Source organism: Ursus maritimus, unplaced genomic scaffold (genome assembly GCF_017311325.1).
Source record: "Ursus maritimus isolate PB19 unplaced genomic scaffold, ASM1731132v1 scaffold_25, whole genome shotgun sequence".
Lineage (NCBI taxonomy): Eukaryota > Metazoa > Chordata > Mammalia > Carnivora > Ursidae > Ursus > Ursus maritimus.
This window is the reverse complement of record NW_024425008.1, coordinates 1,688,866-1,710,316: the sequence shown is the minus strand read 5'-3', so window position 1 is coordinate 1,710,316 and position 21,451 is coordinate 1,688,866. Positions and strand designations below refer to the sequence as shown.

The 21,451-nt window shown below is 39.6% G+C and overlaps 1 protein-coding gene and 1 non-coding gene across 6 annotated transcripts in view; both read left to right on the top strand.

Moving 5' to 3' along the window:
- Positions 1-21,451, top strand: part of MARK3 (microtubule affinity regulating kinase 3) — a 111,469-nt gene that overhangs the window by 69,860 nt on the left and 20,158 nt on the right. For 3 of the 5 annotated variants that reach the window (XM_040641372.1, XM_008706111.2, XM_040641374.1), the window contains exons 4-13: positions 1,349-1,397; positions 4,033-4,098; positions 8,336-8,406; positions 12,157-12,213; positions 14,986-15,222; positions 15,388-15,507; positions 15,762-15,861; positions 16,179-16,291; positions 16,817-16,970; positions 21,046-21,263. In XM_040641372.1, the coding sequence (XP_040497306.1) occupies positions 1,349-1,397; positions 4,033-4,098; positions 8,336-8,406; positions 12,157-12,213; positions 14,986-15,222; positions 15,388-15,507; positions 15,762-15,861; positions 16,179-16,291; positions 16,817-16,970; positions 21,046-21,263 (1,185 nt within the window). The remainder of the gene's footprint in view (positions 1-1,348; positions 1,398-4,032; positions 4,099-8,335; positions 8,407-12,156; positions 12,214-14,985; positions 15,223-15,387; positions 15,508-15,761; positions 15,862-16,178; positions 16,292-16,816; positions 16,971-21,045; positions 21,264-21,451) is intronic. The other 2 variants (XM_040641373.1, XM_040641375.1) reach the window with 1 other exon arrangement.
- TRNAN-AUU lies at positions 1,926-1,998 on the top strand. Its single transcript has one exon. It is a non-coding gene; the product is annotated as a tRNA-Asn (tRNA).

Genomic DNA, 21,451 nt, shown 5'->3' with positions numbered 1-21,451 from the left:
CCTGAGTGGTGGTCAGGGTAGCTGTCTTCTCATCTCGGAACATAAAACGTGAGAATGACCACAACAGCAACAGGAGATACTTGTGTTGGAGATAGAAGTGCTCCAGCCTGTAGAGATGATCCAGTATTCAGGAAAGGAATCTTACTCATCTGAATCCATGTTTTTAAGCTCTGAGATGAGTTTAGAGTTCAATACGTCCATGTCCATCTCCATGCTCTTAGTCGTTAGGTGCTGATTCACTTCCAGATTAGAGGTGGTAGACAGGACAAGTGCAGTAAGACTCCTGTGATTTCTCCCCAGATTCCTTTCCACATAGCCAACTGTTATGTTCTTCCCAGCCCGTGCTTCCCATGGGTTATAGATTCTGGGTGTTGGGAGACTTGGTTCTGGCCCAATTTCCCACGGAAGGAGAGCAGGGCCTTGGGAGATCTTTTCCTCTCCTTTCCTGGTTTCCACTTGTTTGCAAGAGGGTTGGATAAGATGGCCTCTAAAATTGTTATTTTCTGAGATCTTCTGATAACTAGCCTTGGCCTTAATACCATGACTCTCTTCTGAACTCATAGCACATGTTCGTACAACAACAGTTTAATATCTCTCCTTATTCTGTGTGATGGCTGGGCAGCTCTACTAGTCTTACCAGGATGGTTTTTCTTATGGCATCCTCTGGGTTCACTTGTGTGGCAGGATTCAGCTGACAAGTTGATGGGGCTGTACTCAGGTAGGACAGTGAGTCTTTCCCTACATATGCTCTTTCATCCTCAAAGAGGCTAGACTGGCCTCTTCATATCATGGCAACATCATTCCAAGACAGCAAGCACTGGATACACAAGCAAAAGTGTGAACTTGTGAGGCAGGACTCATTAGACCATTAATTTAACAGTCTGCCACAACCACCGTGCTAAATTATCTGTCTTCTCCAATAAGGATTTCCCAAAGTGGTTTTGTTCAGAATCTTCTCATAGAATTAGTTGGAATTATCAGTCCTAATACTCTCATGATGTGGTTCATTAGGACTGTACACGTTTGGATTTGCAGTATCTACCCAGGGGTAGATATTGAATCAGACTGAGTTTAATCACTGACTATTCTTGCCTAAATCTGATCTTATATGTTCAAGGTAGCAAAATATAATTCAGATTGTGGTATATCCTCCTCTGCGACTTCTGCTTTTCCAGGAGCTAAAATTGAAGCATCTATTGCTCCCCTGGACTTTCATGCTAGTGTTAGATGTAGACCGTTGAACATTATCAGTGGGTCAGTTATTGAAGAGAAGATTTAAATTTGTATTGCAACAGTGGAATAGAATGTTTAATAACCTGTGTTGGGGGATTATGTGTTTGTTTTTTAGCTCTTCAGAGAAGTAAGAATAATGAAGATTTTAAATCATCCAAACATAGGTATTTTCTGCTTTCTTAAATACTTTTGGGTCTAAATGCATTCCATTTGGGGTCTAAACCTATATTCCAGGAGTGATAAGAGATTCTTTCCCTCCTCCCAGCCCAGGTACACTTTTCATAAAATACATGTTTATACAAACTGTTGATCATTTGTATTAACTTTTTTAAATTACTAAAGACAGGTTAAAAGCTTAGGTATTAAACTCTTGACTAGAAACTCTAATCAGATCATAACTTTCCAATTTTTAATGCATATTAGAACATAATTTTATTTAATTCATATATGGAAAAGGGAATTATAATAAGTCAGAGTTAAGATTTTCAAAGGTTTAACAGGTTTTGCTATGGCAGTGTTCTTAAGAAATTACTTGTCCCTTGAATCGTATTTTAAAAGATACAGGATACCTGCTATCTAATGGAATTTTTTTTAGGAATTGTTTTTGCATAGCCCAGATTTGTTTCATGTGCACTCTGTGCATAGCTCAGAGCTAGGTTTGATGAGGTGGGTTTAAAGGAAGGGTATAGGGCACCTGGCTGGCTCAGTTGGTAGAGTATGTGACTATTGATCTCAGGGTCATGAGTTTAAGCCCCATGTTAGGCACTGAGCCTACTTAAAAATAAGTAAGTAAGGATGAGGAAGGGTCATTCATGGTCCTGCTGTCATCTTAATTATAGGAACAAGGTGGAAAGTATACAAATTACTTAGTATTTCGTATGTACATCTCAATGAAAATGTTTGAGCCCACATATAACATAATAGAGCTCTTTTTGAATAATATAACTTTTTTTACACAGTGATAGCTCCTACAATCTAAAAATACTATTTCAAGAATGAAATAGCTGTTAAGACAGCCACTTTTACCAGTTTAATATCAAAATCAGTTCTAGGAAGTGGGAGGGATGAAGTTTGATGTTACGGATATCCTATCAAGAATTCTTAAAAGCATAAGAATAGAAGATAAAATGGAGCCACAGGAGGGAAAAGTTTATATGTACCCTATTTCATCACATCTAAACCACATCATTTAAAAGACATTATTGGTTTTACACGCTGCTAAGGAAAAAAATTCCACTAAGCCATCACCTTATTCTTAGTGATAATTAGTTAAAATGTGGAAAAATTTAATCTTAGAATCAGTGAAATACGATGTTTGGAGAAAAATAACAAGGAATATAATAATGGGAAGAAAACCTTTCTTCACTTTTCATTTCAGCCCTTTGGGGTTAGCTAGCTAATTCTTGGTTTCAGATTCCATCTTTTCACCAAATAAGTGATTACTGCAGCCTAGAACTAGCTAACTTAAACATAGTTATTTTGGCAAGTAATGAATCATGGAACATTGCATCAAGAACTGGGGATGTACTGTATGGTGACTAATATAGCAAAATAAATATTATTTAAAAAATAAATAAATAAACATAATTATTTTGTTCTTTAGTTAGTTAAGTTGTGCCCTGATTAGAGTTCTCTTTACTCCCAAATAACATATCTTTGATAATAGATATGAATTTCTAAAAGTTTAAATTTGCATTGGATTCAGATAGCTTTTCTGGAAGAGCCAATATTTACATTGGAATTTTAGGAAGGTTTTATTTGTATGTTGATGGTTTACCAGCATATATGCCTAAATTTCTTTATTTTTTCTGACAACCTGAACATACCATTTTAGAAATGATATGATAGTTTTATTCATCAGTTCAACAAACATATATTACATACTATGTTAGCCACTTTATTTGGTCTGATACTCTATATTAAAGTGTCAGAAAATAGCCTGCAGTATAAGAGACTAGCACCCTATCCCCTGTTTTTTGGTAAATTTAACTTTAGAGTATGTATTACCAAAATAAAGTAGATATGGAAATTAGTGATTCAGTAGCTTTAGAAATGTACTGTGTTTTCATTTTAAAATATGTATATTTTTGATTGGTTTGATATGGTTTTGTGAATTAAAAGTAATAGAAATATTATTTCGAGCTGTAAAAGGGACTGCTATGTAGCAAAGTCACACTGACCCATTGCAAATCATTCTTTAAAACGTTTTTTTTAAATTAATTATAGCATAATCCCTTCTACAACTTTCCATCTCTGGCCTCAGAATAGTAACAAAAGAACCTTGTTCTCTGAGAACAAGTGAACAGAAATTTCCCAAGCAGCAGAAGTCTCAAGTGAAATTGTTCTATATATTCTTAAAGCCATAATGACAAGTGAACGCACTTAAACTTGGAGAAGTAGAGTAGATCTGAACAGTTCCTGCAGGTCGAATGTGAAGTAAGAACCCTTTTCCTGAGGGGAAAGCACAATCTGCTGGGAGGGCAGCTAGCCAGTGTAGGCACCATACAGGACAAGGACAGAGGAGATGCGAGGAGGTACACAGGCTGGACTGCTGAGTGTATGTCAAAGTTACATTATTTGAGCACCCAGAAATATCTTTATTTTTATGGAATTCCATGCTTTTATAAAATGTGTTGTTGTAATAATATAAAATTCCCAAAAAACATTCTGTTAAGACGGCCAGTTACGAAAATTGTTAACAGTGTAAAAGTTACTTTTCGTACTTACAGTTTATATGTGCAGTGTATATGCATACAGACGTTTGTTTCTTTTTCTCCCGTATCCTATCCCTTCCCCCAGTGAAGTTGTTCGAAGTCATTGAAACTGACAAAACGCTCTATCTAATCATGGAGTATGCAAGTGGAGGTAAGAAAGTTCTGTGGTTTTTCTTTCTTTGTTCCCCTTTAGAAGAATACACAACCACACTGCCCACATGGTTAATTGTTAAGGTTTCATTTAACATCCAGAGTCGTCGTACAGTAGCATGACAATCAGAAAAGCTGTCTTGGCTCTTCTGTGGATTGCTACTAAGTACTTCACTATTAGCATTATTAATAATATCCAAAACCTGGATTTTTTTATTGTGGTAAGATGTGCATCACATAAAATTTAGCATCTTGACCATTCTAAGTGTACAGTTCTGTGGCATTAAGTACATTCACATTGTTGTGTAGCCATGACCACCATCCTTCCCCAGAACTTTTTCATTTTCCCAAACTGAAACTCTGTCTGCTTAAACACTAACTCCCCTCTCCTCCTCCCCAGCCCTTGGCACCCACCATTCTCCTTCCTGTCTCTGCGGGTGTAACTTAAGTAGTCACGAGTGGAATCGCACAGCACGTGTCCTTTTATGCCTCTTTCACTCAGCGTAATGTCCTCAAGGTTCATCCATGTCAGAGTTTTCCTTCCTCATTAAGGCTGAATAATATACCATTATGTATATACGCACACTACATTTTGTTTAAGAACTTGGATTTTTAAATATATCAGTGCATTAGTATGTTTGGAATAAATGTGTACTGCGTATTCGATGGTTTTTTTTAATCAGATTTTAATGTCATTGATGTTCATCTTTCCCAAGGCCAGAAATGGTGGTTGCAATGCATATATTTAGATTTTCCTTAAAGATTAAGGACTTGTCATTTTTTGCCTATAAGACTGTATACATGTAGTCATTTTTCTGAAATGTATGTATGTAACTGTTCTCTTTTACAGAGATATTCCTTTTGGGGCTGAGGTTGGGTTAGGCTTGTAGTTTTTGGACTGCGTTTGAGTCTCCGTGTCCTTGGAAAGCGGAAACTTTCTGATTGGTCTGTGTGTGCTCCCTCCCTCTATACCTCTAGATGGTGCCTGGCACATAGCAGATGCTTAACAAATAAGAACCAAAGTGCACTTCTGAAGTCACAGACTACTAGGGACATACGGGGTTTAACTAGGGACATAAGTATGGCTTCGACTGTTTTGATTACAGGAGTTTTATTTTATCGTTAGCACTTCTTTGATCAGACAGAAAATTCAATCACAGCCTCATTGGAATGAATTAACCATTAAATAAAAGATTGTAAACCTGCCGTGGGCAGGAATGAGTTACAATAGGAAAACCTTTGGTGCCACTTTTTCATACTCCTAATTCATTATTAGTTGTGTGATTTAGAGTTTAAATGTGTGGTTTGAGAATTTAGTTGGGATTTTTCGCAATTGAGGAGGAGGAGGAAGAGCTGAAACTGAATTGCAGCACCAAAAATCTATATGAAGTTCTAATCCTTTCTCCTCATGATACAGAGTTACGTTCATAACCTTTTCAGTTGTGTAGCTTCTACAGTGCACAAGTGCTTTCTCTCACCAGATCTCCTTTGACCCTCAAAATGACTCCTGATGTAACCAGGCAGTGAAGGATGGGCTTTTACCCTCGAGGAAACAGAGGCTGGAAAGTCACTGTGGTCACCCTACCAGGCCCACAGCCCTAGCCTTCTGACAGTAGATAGGCTCTCCTGATCGGTCAGTTGGTCATGGCTTTCCTTTCCCATATATTTTAGGTGTTAGGGTCATAGAGATTGCTCTTATATAGGGGCAAAACTAATCTGAGAAGCATCCACTTTTAGTAGAAAGAGCGCGGGCTTTCGAAAACACAGACACGGGGTCGGTCCAGCCAGGGCCTCTCATTGACAGTGTGACCTGATAAGTCAACATGTCTCTGAGTTTCTTAGTGGACGTGCTAACACAGCCCTCCTCTGAGGGCTCAGTACACTGCTCAGCATCGTAACAGCACTCCTCAGGAGTGGTGGTGCTTTTTTGGCTTGGGCTGTTTTAACCAGCTCAGCAAAGCACTACCAATCTCCAGGACATCTGTTTTTTTGTGGTTACATTTGTCATTTGCAACAACCAGAATTTCGTTAAATTGACTACCTACTCCTCCTTAGCCTGGTATTTTTCGATTTGGTACGATCATAGAATTTTATACTTGGAAGGAATCTTAGAAGTCATCCAAGGCAACTGCCTAATTTTTACAGATGAAACTAAAACTCTGGAAGGTTATTCTATGCCAGCAATTCCGTCACTCATTCAGTGGTAGGACCCCAGCTAGGACCAAGGGCTTTCCGAACGGACCTGTCCAGTGTCCTCTCAACCACATGGTCCCTGACCTGGGTGGGGAGAGCCACTGTTTGCTATCTTTTTCCTAATAAATAGCCTTTCGAGGTTTTCAGTTTAGCTACTTAATCTGAGTGCTGAAATACATTTTTAATAAGGAAAATAAAGAGACCTGGGTTGAATTCCTGATTTATAACTTAGTGATTGTGAGTATGACTTTATGGTTCCAAAATCCCTTAAGAGGTTTATATTGCTTTTGAATTTATAAAAATATTTTAAAATTATATTGACAGACTGGACTTTTCTCCATGTTACTCTACAACCTAGTGGGTACAGCAACTAGTGGGTTTAATCCATTAGTTGTTTTTTTTTAAGTCAAAACCATTTTTCATATGATATGCACACATCTTTAGTTGTTTTCACTTTTTAACCACTTGTTTTGACATTGTATACTGTTCTACAAGTGGAAAGGTCATTTGCTTAGAAAATGCTGACATTTTACTGGGCTGACATATAACTTCATAATTCATCATAGTTAAACAAATGTGTAGTGTGAATTAACAATATGTAATGCATTTTAAAAGATCATTATGCAGTCAAGTGATAACTTGAAAATATTTATGCCCGTCTAGTATTTAAAAATGTTTCAGCTAGGCTAGAAACTTAAAAATTAGAGATATTAATATATAATTCATTGTAACTTTTTCCTCAAAAGTATTTGTTATGTTCTGAAACTAAGCATTTTTTAAGTATTAGAATTTTTTAGTCGAATGTTGTCACTAAGCTGATGGAAATACTGTTTATTTGTGTGAAGTAGATGTAATTCTTTCCCAAACACATTTTATGTCTAATTTGCTCAATTAGTACCCTTTTCTGTTGATTTCAGAGGTATCGTTTCTCTATACCCAGTTGATAAGCAATTGGCAATACTAATGTATTTCCTGAAGTGTCACCTCTTCCCTGAAGAATTAATACTGTGTAAACTACCAAGTGGATGTCCACCCGCTCGTTCTGTTGGCTTGACCTTCCCATGGAGTCCCAAAGCCCCGACTTCTCACCACCACTGCCACTTCCTGCTCACGGCCCAGCCTCCCTCATTCTTGCTCTGATTATTGTGCTACTCTCTCTTGTCTTTCTGTCCCTTCCTCAACCCTGACCTCCTCCCCCTCTGGCAGCCCGAGTGACCCTTGTAAGAGGTCAGTCATTTCATAGCCTTCTCTGCTTCTCCTTACTCAGAGCAAAGCCTGCGGTACTCTTCATGGCCTCACCCTTCCTTCCTATCTCCCATGCCCATCCACTAATTCCCTTCTCCTTGTTCACACTTCTTTGGCTACATAGCCTCCTTGCTCTTTGCTCTGCCTAAACTCTTTCTCCCCGATAACAACACTGTCCACTCCCTCATAGTAGTCCCCAAAGCACTTGCACATGCAGACACACTTCCTGTTTCTTCCCTTGCGTCTACTCCACAGTCCTCATCGGCTGACATACTATTCACTTGTTTGTTGATTGCCTGTCTCTCCCTACTAGAATATAAACTCTCCGTGAGGAAAAGGACTTTACTTGGTTCACTGCTGTATTTCCCCAGAGCCTAGAACAGTGCCTGGCAGTTAGTAGGCACTCAATAAATATTTGTTGAATGAATTAATATATTCAGGAACTGCTTTTTTTGTAATCCTACAGTGAAGATGTCATCTTCTTTTAACACATATCACTTTCCCATTTTAACTTTCAGTTTTTATTAAGCACATTGAAAACATAACCCTTTAAAGTTATATAAACATAGGAACTTTTAATTTTAAGGCTTTTCTCTAGCTTAAAGATTTTATTAAAGAACTTTTGCTTATAGTTAAATTTAAGGCTAGCTTAGTTCAGAATCCACATATTTCTGTTATCTTCATGCCTGTATTTAAAAATAAAAATTAGAGCATTCCTAAAAGTGAAACATCATCAATTTATGGGAAAATTAATGCTCAGAAGTAGGACTTCTGCTTACTTTTATTTCTCTCGATTATAGGTGAAGTATTTGACTATTTGGTCGCACATGGAAGAATGAAGGAAAAAGAAGCAAGAGCTAAATTTAGACAGGTATGAATTAGTGCACCTTTATTAATTTAATAAAGTTATCTTGCTTATTAAACCCTGAAACAGTGTTTGCCTCTCTAAATGGTTATAAGGCCCATTGGATGGAGCTGGGAGGGGGTTGGCCATTCAGTTCAACAAAAATTTATTAAGTATCTTCCATGCCTGAGGCACTGTGCAGGAGGCAACCATGGGTTCCATTTCTAGCTTTATCAAGATTTTCACCTCACTCTTAACCTTAGTTTTTGACAGCTTAGCCTCAAAAATCTAGAGTCTTTCAAAACACCTATGATTGCATTAATTGAAACCATTCCCCAGTTTTTAGCAAGAAGACTGTCACAATCTCAAAATTTGTTATTAGTTTTGTCTTACATAAGCCAGATGTAGGCTTAAATTTAACTTAAATACTAATGGTACTTTGAATTAAAAACTATTAAATAACAAATTTTGAGACCAATATTTGGCTATTATTTAACTTCATATATCTTCAACTTTTCTACCTACAGAAATTGGAGGTTATACTTAATGATTAATTTTGAAGTACTTTCCAGTTCTGATATTATTTTATTCTGTGGTCTGTGGAGGGAGGCTCAGGCTTCTCTTTATGACAAAACAAAGTCTCTTTGGCCTTTTCCATAACCATACTCTTAATTTTTATAAATTGACCACTTAAAAGCCAGGAGGTTTTGTTTTTGCCTCATAAAGCTTAAATTCCATCCCGCTAAGGTGAATCTTTCTGACTCGCAAACATTTATGTGGGTATGTTTGTTGACTGTTGAGGAGCAGACAAACAGTGAGTGCTGCCAGCAATAGCAGGTTTGAGCCTGACCCTCCCCAAGGAAGCAATTAGCGCTTCACTCTGTGACAGTTTCTCATTTCTTCTGTCTCCACCCATCCCCCTGGCGGGGTCTGACTTGTCAGAGGGACTCAGACATTTACGAACCTACATTTTGAGGCAATAGCTCAGGTTTTCATTCTAAATGTCCTCCAGAGTGGTGCCTGGGTGGCTCAGTCAGTTAAGCGTCTGCCTTCAGCTCAGGTCGTGATCCCAAGGTTGTGGGACCGAGTCCCACATTGGGCTACCTGCTCAGCGGGAAGTCTGCTTCTTCTCCCTCTGCCTCTCCACCCCATCCCTGCTCTCTCTCTCTCTCTCTCTCAAATAAATAAATAACCTTTAAAAAAAATAAATTTCCTGCAGAAACTCTGAGGTCTTTATTTGAGGAACCCATTAGTTGGTCAAGGAAAGATAATTTATGTGCTTTGACAACTAATTCCTTGATTTACACTGCTTACAATTTAATGTAATCCTTTTTTCTTGCCATAATATTTCCTTAAGATCCCTCATTTAAACCGGGAAGGATCAGTCAGGATATTGGTGTTTCCATTTAGCTCTGTTGCTAATTGCCATGCTTTCCAAAAGTTTATAAGCCATTCTTACTTTGACTAAATAAGAAGTTTTCCTCTTTGTGGCAAAGAGGAAGGTATGCCATACACAAGGTACACTCCGCATGAAAATGTTATGTCAGAAACAGGCCCTTCTTTCCACATCCATCAGCAGATGGTGTCTCCTTCCCACCTCCTTGGCCATTCTCATCCTAATGATCGTTTGTGTGGTTTTAAGCTTTTAAATGAACTCTGTTCTTTTCAAAGACAGACTAGATTCCTGGCTCCATCATCTTTCCTCACCTCTTTCTTGGTAGGTTAGTAATGTTCCTGCCTCTGCTTTTTCCTGTCTAACTGGAGGTAAATTAGGTTTGTGTTTATATTTCAATCTGGAAAACATCCAGATTCTCAGTATTTTTTAAGAAATACCTGCTTCTAGCTTAAAAGAATGCCAAAAAAAAAAAAAAACCCACAATGATTTAAAGTTGAGTATTTTCACGTTATTGTGGCTTTAAAAGGTTAACTTTGAGTTGTTTGGAAGTAAAAGGAGAACTTCTTTGATCTCTTTGAGAAAGGGTAGGAAATTGTCAAATCTTACTCAAAAGCAGAATTTTAAAATAACTTGTAGGAGAATCTCAGTATGGGGCGGGGGGGGGGCGTGAAAAGAGGGAAAGTCGGATCAGGCACAAGTAAGGTCAGCAGTACCCAGGTCCTAGGCAGTGCACCTGTTTGTTTTGGGAAAACAAAGCTATTTCGCTTTCCCAGCTTTCATGGAGAGTAGCACAGTGTAAATGATCATCCAAGGTAACAGGTGTTCTAAACCATATTTTGGCATTGGAATTTTTCTACTTTTGTTAATTGTAAGTGGATCTGATCTTGTGAATATTCATTTTATAACATATATAGCTGCTTAGTGAAGCCCTGATTTGGCATCACCCCACCCTAACCCCAATCCAGCTTCTCCTTGCTCCTTGTTCTAAACCAGAATGCCAACCAATAAAGCAGCCTGGGATGCCCAGCTGGCTCGGTCAGTAGAGCGTGCAACTCTTGATTTCAGGGTCTTGAGTTCAAGCCCCACACTAGGCGTGGAGCCTACTAAAAACAAAAACAGCATTCTCTTGAGTGTTTATGTCCAGTGTAGGTGGGTGTTTGGGGCTTACAATTAAAAGCTGATGATAACTGGAGAAACAAGCAGTATTTTCATTAGAACCCCAGTTTTGTGTATATGTGGTCATATGTAGTTACACTGCATAACACCAACAAAAAGATTAGAAGCAGATACGCTAAAACAGTGAGAGATGTTATCAGGCATGTGCTTATAATAAACCTTTTTTATATTCCCTAAAATTCCTATAATAGGTATATAAAACTTTTATTAATTAGAAAAGGAGGCTTCTGGGGTGCCTGGGTGGCTCAGTCAGTTAAGTGTCTGCTTTCAGTTCAGCTCAGGTCATGATCCCGGGATCCTGGGATCAAGCCCCATATCAGGCTCCCTGCTCAGTGGGGAGCCTGCTTCTCCCTCACCCTCTGCTGTTCCCACCCACTCTTGTGTGCTGTCTCTCTCAAATAAATAATACATAAAATCTTAGAAAGAGAGAGAGAGAGAGGAAGGGAGGGAGGGAGGAAAAGAAAAGAAAGGGAAGGAGGCTTCTTAAAAAATTACAAGTGTGAAATTTCAGCAGAATAGTTGTTTAATCAACAGTACTACTCACAGGAGTGATCCAAAGTTGACTAAATAAAAGCATACCATTTGCTGAGAGTAGGAGGGACCCTTATTGATCAAGCACACAATAGCTTACCTAGTTTATAGTTCACATATATTACATTTACTCTTCCATTTTAAGGAAGAGAAAACTGATCCTCAGAGAGGTGAAGTAAATTTTGCTGTCTTTAGAACCCACATCAGCTAAAAGGAAGAGTGTTACAAGGAGCAGTCCTGACTGGGAAGAGAATTAATTAACAGAGGAGACCCAACCTGGATGAACACCTGGCCATGGATAGCCTATAAGTGCCAGTTTGGTTTCAAGTTAATTACGTGGGTGTGAAAAGCTTGCACCAGAGCCATCCAGTCCTGGGTCTGGGGGCAGCTAGGGTGATTTGTTGGGCCCTGGCATCTCATTCACAGATATCCAGAATGTCAAGGGGTAGGCCCAAGAAGAGACTTTCCAGTGAAAACTAGAGAAAGCAGGAAGAACATCCTCACCTATCTCTTCTCGGCCTCACCCCTGAATTTCTCCAAATTGGAAAGTTCAAAGCACAAGAAAATTATTTTTAGAGATCCACACAGACAGGTGCTCACTGAGTATTTTGCATGTGTGAACATTAATGAAGTTTTCATCTTGATGATGATAAACCTGTGTCTCTCCTGTGCAGATCGTATCTGCAGTCCAGTACTGCCACCAAAAGCGGATTGTTCACAGAGACCTCAAGGTGAGTTGCAGGGCCCTTAGTCTGTGAGTGTATGCTCTACCTGTATGTGTTCAGTTCTGGTGGTCACAGATTAGACCGTGTTATTAAATAAGAAAAAGAAAATCCTGTAATAATTGATCCTTGTAATAAGGTCTTGGTATTAGTGAAATACGAAGTTTCTTAAAAATATCTTACATTTCAGGGGCACCTGGGTGGCTCAGTCAGTTCGGTGTCTGCCTTCAGCTCAGGTCATGATCCCGGGGTCCTGGGATGGAGCCCTGCATTGGGCTCCCTGCTCAGCAGGGAGTCTGCTTCTCAGAGACTCTCCCTCTGCCATTCTCCCTGCTCATTCTCTCTTTTAAAAAAAATAAAAATAAAATCTTAAATTTCAGTTAAGGTAGCTCATAGTAAGTCTCTATAGAAATATCATCACACTACCAAACAGGTGGGGGCTCCAAAAATGTATGCGGTCACCTAGACGGTGCCCTCGGTGCCACCTGGCCACCTCTTCTGTGTCTCTGGTCACCATTCTCTCCTGTTAACAGTGGTGCTGCCTGGAGACCTACTGCACCTTCCTTCGCCTCTGCCCTCACTCTTGGCATAGAATAAGGTTTTCTATTTCCTGGAGAACATAGAAATGCCAGGCAGAAACTCCTTCAGTATCCCAGCAAGCCTGCGAAGTAAGCTGCACCCATGCCCACCCTTCATCTCTCAGACCATTCCTCTTGTTACAGTCAGTAGGGTGGCTCTGCTGACCCTGTGTCTGGGTTCTAGGCCCTCTCTACCTACTGGCTTTTCTCACCAATGGTATTTACAAAAACATGCTGAAGTCTGGACTATCTTTTACCAAAAAACTTCTCCACCCCAAGTCCCCTTCCAGATACGCTAGTTTTCTCTCTCCACCTTCACAGCCTTATCTCCCTAAACATTGTCTAGATTTGTTGGTATTCACTTCCTCCCCCTGTGCATGTCATTATCATCAATTGCTTGTCCCTCTCCACATCCACCTGTGCTGCTTACATGTCTACTCTAGTACCACTGACCTTACTTGTGCCTGATCCAACTTTCCCTCTTTCACCCCCACCCCCCATACTGAGATCACTGGGGTCCACTGCAGCTCAGTGTATGCTGATGACCCCCAGATCCATGCCTGCAGCCAGAGCTGTTTTCTGGGACCCGGTGCCCAGCTGACAGATGGGCACCAACTAAGCCCCGCCCCTATCCCTTGGGTTCAGAAGGTTCACTTCCTTCCTGAACTGGAATGTTCATTTCTCATTCTGACATCTCATGTCCCTCTGTGCCTCAGTCTCCTTTGCTCTACCATCCGCTCAATCCCCAGGTCCTTTTGCTACTATTTCCTAAACTTTTCTTGATTGTGCTCTTTTCTGTCCCTGGGACCACTGTCCTCATCCAGACTGCCAGCATCTCGTACAGCAGCTTCTTGTTGGTCTTCCTCACTTCCAGTCTTGCCTCTCCCTCCTTTGTGTATTTTACATGCTGCAACCAGAATGGTCTTTTAAAAATACAAATAAGATTTTGTCATTTTCCGGGGCGCCTGGGTGGCACAGCGGTTAAGCGTCTGCCTTCGGCTCAGGGCGTGATCCCGGCGTGATGGGATCGAGCCCCACATCAGGCTCCTCCGCTATGAGCCTGCTTCTTCCTCTCCCACTCCCCTTGCTTGTGTTCCCTCTCTCGCTGGCTGTCTCTATCTCTGTCGTATGAATAAATAAAATCTTAAAAAAAAAAAAAAAAGATTGTCATTTTCCTGCTTGAGTGACTCTTTAACAGCTTCCCATTGCCCTTAGGTTGAAAACTTGAACTTCCTTCCAGTCACTCAACTGGCCCTTTGTGATTCGGCCATGGCCATGTCCCCTACACCTCTTTTCCACACACTGTCTTTCAATTTCTTGAGTGTAAAACATACTCTGTCTTTCCTTCTGGGTTTTCAGACTGTTTATTCTGCCTACCACTTCACACCCACTACTATTACCTAAGCCTCCAGGCAGCAGCTTTGATTTCACCTCCTCGAGGAAACCTTCCTGCACCTCTGAGTGCTGGGCCCATGGCTCCCTACACATCCTCAGTTACAGCACTTAGGTCAGAGTGCAGCTGCTTGGTTTTCTACCTTTCCCCCTCTAACTCATGAGCTCCTTGACGGCCAGACCCTGTCTGTCTTGTTCAGACACAAGTATAATGCTGGATGTGTCATTGACACGTGGTAGGTATTTGCTAAAAGAAATGAAAATGACTGTGATCTGTATCTTGATTGAGGCCTGGGACTCTCCCCTCCCCAGTAATAGCCACTGCCCAGCTCTTCAGCAGTCTTTATAGACGTGGCTGTCCACTTAAAGCAGGTGTTCATTTTTTTAAAAGCCACTTATTATTATTAATTGAGAAACTATTTAAATGATTTTTTTGATCACGGGGCATTTGTTGTTTAAAATATTGCCAGAGTTAATCTATACCTTGTTTCTGTTACTGGTTCTTAATGTTAAGAAAATTAGAAAATTTGGGGCACCTAGCTGGCTCAGTAGAGCATCTGACTCTTGATCCCAAGATCGTGAGTTCCAGCCCCACATTGGGTATGGTGATTACTTAAAAATAAAATTAGAAATTCTGATTTATCTCCTGTTTTTTTTGTTTTTCCTCTAGAAAGAATGTTTTCTCATTTTTTTCATTAGGATATATTAACTTTATATCATTACAAAAAGCTTTTATGAAATGTCTAATTCTATCACAGTTCTAATTCTATTTTGGTTAAATTTCATTTTTGTCTTGATGTTTTCCCTCTAGGCCGAAAATCTATTGTTAGATGCTGATATGAACATTAAAATAGCTGACTTTGGTTTTAGCAATGAATTTACTGTTGGCAGTAAACTGGATACGTTTTGTGGCAGTCCTCCATATGCAGCCCCAGAGCTCTTCCAGGGCAAGAAATATGACGGGCCAGAAGTGGACGTGTGGAGCCTTGGTGTAATTCTCTACACTCTAGTCAGCGGGTCACTCCCCTTTGATGGACAGAACCTAAAGGTATAAGAACCAGTTGTTATCCACATTCTTCAGAATGCTAAACATTTTGTTAAATGATGAGGGTTAATATTTTAATGATCTGTCAGTATGATGGGGTCTCAGTGGGTACTTTTTTAACCTAAAAATTGACTCACTAGTTTTCTTTCCTCCCTACCCCCCCCAAAGGAACTGAGAGAAAGAGTATTAAGAGGGAAATACAGAATCCCTTTCTACATGTCCACAGACTGTGAAAACCTTCTCAAACGTTTCCTGGTGCTAAATCCAATAAAACGAGGCACTCTAGAGGTAATTGCATAAGTGCAAAATTAGTAACGACTTTGGAGAGTCTTTACAGTATTTCTAGAGCTTTGCTTGGTTTGTATAACATATTGAACACTGTCCTGGGGCTTTTTAAGCAGGAATTAAGACAGTAAAGACTTTTTTTTTTTTAAGTTATCCTTTGAGATATAATCCTTGAAATGTTGAAAATAAATTTTTCTAAATATTGTGGTTATCAGCATGTTTTATTTTATGCTGCTAATGAACAGTTCACCTTTCAGCAAATCATGAAGGACAGATGGATCAATGCAGGGCATGAAGAAGATGAACTTAAACCATTTGTTGAACCAGAACTAGACATCTCAGACCAGAAAAGAATAGGTAACTATTCTGTGCCTGCATGCTTGTGTGTGTGCAAGTAATGTATTTCTGTTTTGACTCCTATGGGTATGCCTAAAATGGGAATAATAGGAAGTTAAACGTAAGTTACATGAGTCAGCTTATATGTTTTATCATATTTAGGAACTTACTTGTAGTTTCCTAGAATATCACTTAGTAACTCAGAAATAAGCCAATCGCCCATTTATGTTAGAGAATCTACGATGTTTTGAGTCAAATAAAGGAAATTATTTTATCCTGTAACACAGTGGTTTTGTATCCAAACAAAACACATAAACTATATTATATCCTTCTTTTAGATATTATGGTGGGAATGGGATATTCACAAGAAGAAATTCAAGACTCTCTTAGTAAAATGAAATATGATGAGATCACAGCTACATATTTGCTTTTGGGGAGAAAATCTTCAGAGGTAAGAGTAATCAGAAAGAGCTAACATGATTTTTAGGCAAATGATGAGTTTAGTAAGCTCTTTTCTTAGTTTTTATTTTGCTAATATGTGTAATATTTAATATTTCATTTTTAAATTTACCTGCAAATGACAGATCTAACTGCTATGACCATTATGAACTGCTATTTTAACTTTGAGGTAGTAACTTTAACGGTGGGTATTGTCACAAACTTGAATGTCATAAGTTAACCTATAGTCATTAATAGTTTAGAAATGATGTAAAGTATGAGATGAAGTAAACAGAGAGCATTTTAAATTATTTGAAAAAGCCTAGAAAGATCATAAATACCTGTCCTTTCATTAGCTTTTTCACCAGTCAGAAAAATATTTTTGCCCAAATTGAAGGTTGTCATTTTTGTACTTTGTGATTCTTTGTCTGTAAATGAACTGTTTGTGAGAGGTCTGTGTGTTATGAGAAGTTTAGTTTCCTAACATACCATTTGGGTCCGTGTTGTGGTTTGCTCTGTTCTTCTTATTTCCTCTTAGCTGGATGCTAGTGACTCCAGTTCTAGCAGCAATCTTTCACTTGCTAAGGTTAGGCCAAGCAGTGACCTCAACAACAGTACTGGCCAGTCTCCTCACCACAAGGTGCAGAGAAGTGTTTCTTCCAGCCAGAAGCAGAGGCGGTACAGTGACCATGGTAAGTAAGTTTGAGACCATTCCAGTGTGTTCTCCTGCAGTCTCCCCTTACACAAGAGATTTCCTAACATTGGGAAGCATCCTTCGGCTTAAGGCCTACTGGGATGGGAAATTGACTTGATTTCCTTTCAGGGCATTTCTTTCCTACCAGTCCTGCCGGTGATGGCACGATCATCTCAGGTTCTGATCTCCTTGGTACACTCAATCCTTTGGCACTCCTGCTTCAGTCTCTGGTTTTCTGTTTGCTCTCTTCCCCATCTCTGCATCAGATTTACTTTCCTGAGCTTTGTCCAGCACTTTCTGCAATGATGAAAATGTTCTAGGTCTATGCTGTCCCACAGAGTAGTCACTGGCCACATGTGGCTCTTGAGCGCTTGAACTGGGGAAATGGTTTTCAGTTTGACTTAAGCTAAATGTATGTAGCTACATGTGGTCAGCTGTGGAGAATATGTATAGAACTCCAGTTTGCCTCACTTGGTTTAAATTTTTGACCTGGGTCATTCTCAGCCACACACTGTAGCTGTTGATGTATCTAAACACTCTCACTCTTAAAATATTCACCATAGAAGTGAATCTTTTATGAAAAAGATATGGTTACTAAACTTAACAGTTATTCTGCCTTCCAGGCAGCCCCGTGTGTGGGGATCCAGAGACTAGCGTGTGCGCGCGCGCGCGCGTGCGTGTGTGTGTTTATTCGCCTGTAATCTGTGAATGTTAATGTTGCAGGGATTCCTTTAATTCCAGCATTCTACAATTCAGGAACCTAGACTATTTATTTGGCTGGTCCTGACTTTTAAAAATATCCCATTTATCTCTTGTTCAGTTCATTTCCCTTCTCTGGACATCATCCACTTCCATGTTTTCACCTTGAGATTTGGCACTTATGCCAGCACAGAACATTCCAGGTGTGGACAGCTTTGTGTACCAGGAGTGATGACACTTTGCTCGGTGTCCATCTCTCTTCCTGTTGATGCCACCTCTCTGTGTGGTTTGGGTGGGTGAAGCACGCCATTCTGACACTGTCAATAAGCTGTCAACATGGCTGCTGTTCTAGGGTGTAATGAGAGCTAAGAACCTGTTCTGATGCTAGGATTTGTGCACATGGCATTTGTAAACCCAGTGTTGATCTAGGTCTCTGTCTCTTTGTTCATGTTCAGGTTAGTTGTTAAGGAGGGGTTTTCAGTGCCTCTGGACAGCAAGGCATTTAGCAAAATGCCTGCAGATTGCTCTATACCACCCAGTTAATTATTCCTCATTCTGGGGAGGGGGGTGGAGAACTGACTTGTTTTTGGGGTTTTTTCGTTTTCTCATTATCTCTAGTGACTATCTTAATAAGTTCATTCCTCCCTAAGTGCATATATTCCAGTTGGATTGGTAATGCCTTTCTTCTCCAGCTCAGAAAATTTTAGAGCTGAAAAGAGCTTTAGACATGGTGTCATACACTCACCTAATCCCCATTTTATCAATAAGGATAAAGGCCAAGAGAACTCACCAAGTCTCCCGAGGTTACATAGAAGTGGGAACACCTGTGACAGAAACCCCCTGGACCTCTGGCCCTGGGTCCTGTGGCTCTGTCCACAAACCCACTGATCGATTACCTCACGGAGTAGTCTTTTTATAATAATAATGATCCTTCCTTCTTGGAGCCTCTAATATTAAAAAGTGCATAAAAGAGGGGCACCTGGCTGGCTCAGTTGATAGAGCATGCGACCCTTAATCTCAGGGTTGTGAATTCAAGCCCCAAGTTGGAAGTGGAGCCTACTTTAAAATAAATAAATAAATAAATAAACAAACAAACAAACAAACAAATAAATAAATAATTCATAAAAGAATATTTCCAGAGATCCATGGATATAGAAAGTCACTGACCTGATTCTATGCTGTTTTTTATTCTTTTATGTGGATGAACATAGTAGTCAGTAAAGGAAAGATTCAGTTATGCCTCTGGCTATATTCTTTTAAGTGCTAAAAATGGGATAAATTCTACATACAGTATCTAGTAAAACACAGCCCATTGATACCAAGTCACAGGCCTGCAACTAACCCAGCTTTTAGCTTGTCCTCTCATCTCTCCCGTTTCCTGCTTCCGGATGCCAACAGTTTATATATGCCTGCTTCTGTAAAATTACAACTTAAGTTTTTTCTGTGGTTCTTAATTTGGGTCACCTGTGTGAACCCTCTCCCCGTATGTGCGTACGTATTTTTCTAGGAAGGGTGATCTTCATTAGATTTTCAAAGGGTTCTTTGTCTTGTTAAAAAAAAAAAAAAAGGTAAAGAATCAAGAATCACTGGTTTATTAGTAAATGGTATTGGGGCATGTGGTAGTTATCAGAAAAAAATAAATTTACATCCATTTCTCACATCTTATACAAGGGTAGATTCCATTCGGAATGAAGATGTAAATATAAAAAATACAGAAATATTAAAAGAAAAAAACGAGATAATTTGCTTTTTCTTTATAACTTGGACTAGTGAGGGTCGTTTTGACTGTAACCCCAACACTAACAGCCATGAAAGAAAAGACAAATTTACCAAGTTTGTGTGAAAACCACATTTCTATATGAGAAAGCCACATCATGGAACATTGCTTAGCAATAAAAAGAAACAAAGTATTGATGGGTGCAACCGTTTGTATAGATCTCAAGGGAACTATGCTGAGTGGGGGAAAAAAAGTCTCAAAAGGTGTCGTGAAATTGATTCTATTCCTGTAACATTCTCAAAAAGAGAGAATTCCAGAGATGAAGACCAGACCAGTGGTTGCCAGTATTTAGGGAACTAGAGGTTGGGATGGAGAGGGTGGCTGTGCTGGAAAAGAACAGTCCTTGAGATGGAACTGCTCTGGCTTGACTGGTACCGGGCCTGGGTGGTTACTGTGCGTGGAGCTCACCTCGCCCCGGACACAGGTGGTGCTGGTGAGGCGGTGCAGTCTGAGCCAGGTTTCAAAGCAGATCAGCAGTAACCCTAAAAGTGCAGGATGTCCTTAGCTGTCTCATGATGTTGAGAAGAAAGATAAGTGTTAAGGGTAATATCACCCATGCTTGGTTAATTCTTTGTTTTTTATGTTAAAATTCCCAAACTCAGAGCTTAGTTGTTTCCCTGCCATAAATAAAAGCAAACCTTTGTATACTTCTAATTCAGTTCCAAATAGATTTTCCATTTAGATTTTTGTCCAAGAAGTAGCCTTTTTGTACCCTACCCCAAGCTCTGTTTAATAGATGTAAAATATAAAGTCTCTTCTGTAGAATAAATGATGAGCATTTGATTCCATTCCTGAAGATTACCACTAGATGACATACATCGAATATACTAGTTATCTTGTTCATTTCCAAAATTCTTTGAACTCCACATCTCCTGTGCTACCATCAGAGTCTCCAGATGCTTTTTTGTAGGGTATCAGTTAGTTGTCCATCCAGGATGTCCCTAGGTGTGCTCCTCCTGGGGTGGGGGTGTGGCTGGGAACCACTGCCCTCTTTCACCCTGTTACTTGCATGAGGAACTGGCATTCCTCTGCTTGTATCCCCTTTCCCTGTCTACTCAAATTCCTGTTTATCTAGAAGATTATGAGTGCTTTAAAAAAGATCCAGGATAAAACTTCGAAAGTAATGACCCATAAGTCTGTACTGTTCTGTTCCAAAAGATGAAGGTATATCTTATACAAAAAAGGATAAAGTTCACCCAGATACACCAGGTGAAGCAGTTCATTCTGCATGATGTGTGTGCATCACGTTAGTTTGATTATTTATCTGTACAGTAGCACTTGAAGATGTTTTCAGTGGACAGCAATCCCTGAAGATGTCTCTGAAGCACAACTATACAAGCTTATAAATTTAAAAAACAAACAAACAAAACCAAAACTTTAAGAAAAGTAGAAAGGGACAAGTAAGTGAAATTTCAAAATTGAACTCATTGCATAGGGAAGACCTTATACATGAATGGGAAATATCCTACAGGATTTTACTGTCTTGTATTTTCTTAGATGATAGCAGTCCTAGGTCATCTTATAAAATATGTTTATTTTCACAGAATAAAATGTAAAACTACATTCTGACTTTTCAAAAGTAAACTCTTTATTTTAGCTGGACCAGCTATTCCTTCAGTTGTGGCATATCCGAAAAGGAGTCAGACCAGCACTGCAGATAGTGACCTCAAAGAAGATGGAATTCCTTCCCGGAAATCAAGCGGAAGTGCCGTTGGAGGAAAGGGAATTGCTCCAGCCAGTCCCATGCTTGGGAATGCAAGTAATCCCAATAAGGCCGATATTCCTGAACGCAAGAAAAGCTCTACTGTCCCTAGTGTAAGTATTGTTAAGCTATAGAGCATTCCTAGGATTATAAGGTTATGGTGGTCTGGGCGTTTTGTTCTTCTGTTCTCATCCACCTGCAGTGCTGTCCCCACGAGGCCACCATGCCCAGTCTCAACCTGTAGAGATCACCTTCAATACCTGTGTTGAAGGTGTTTCTTGCTGAGCCCCGTCCCACTAGG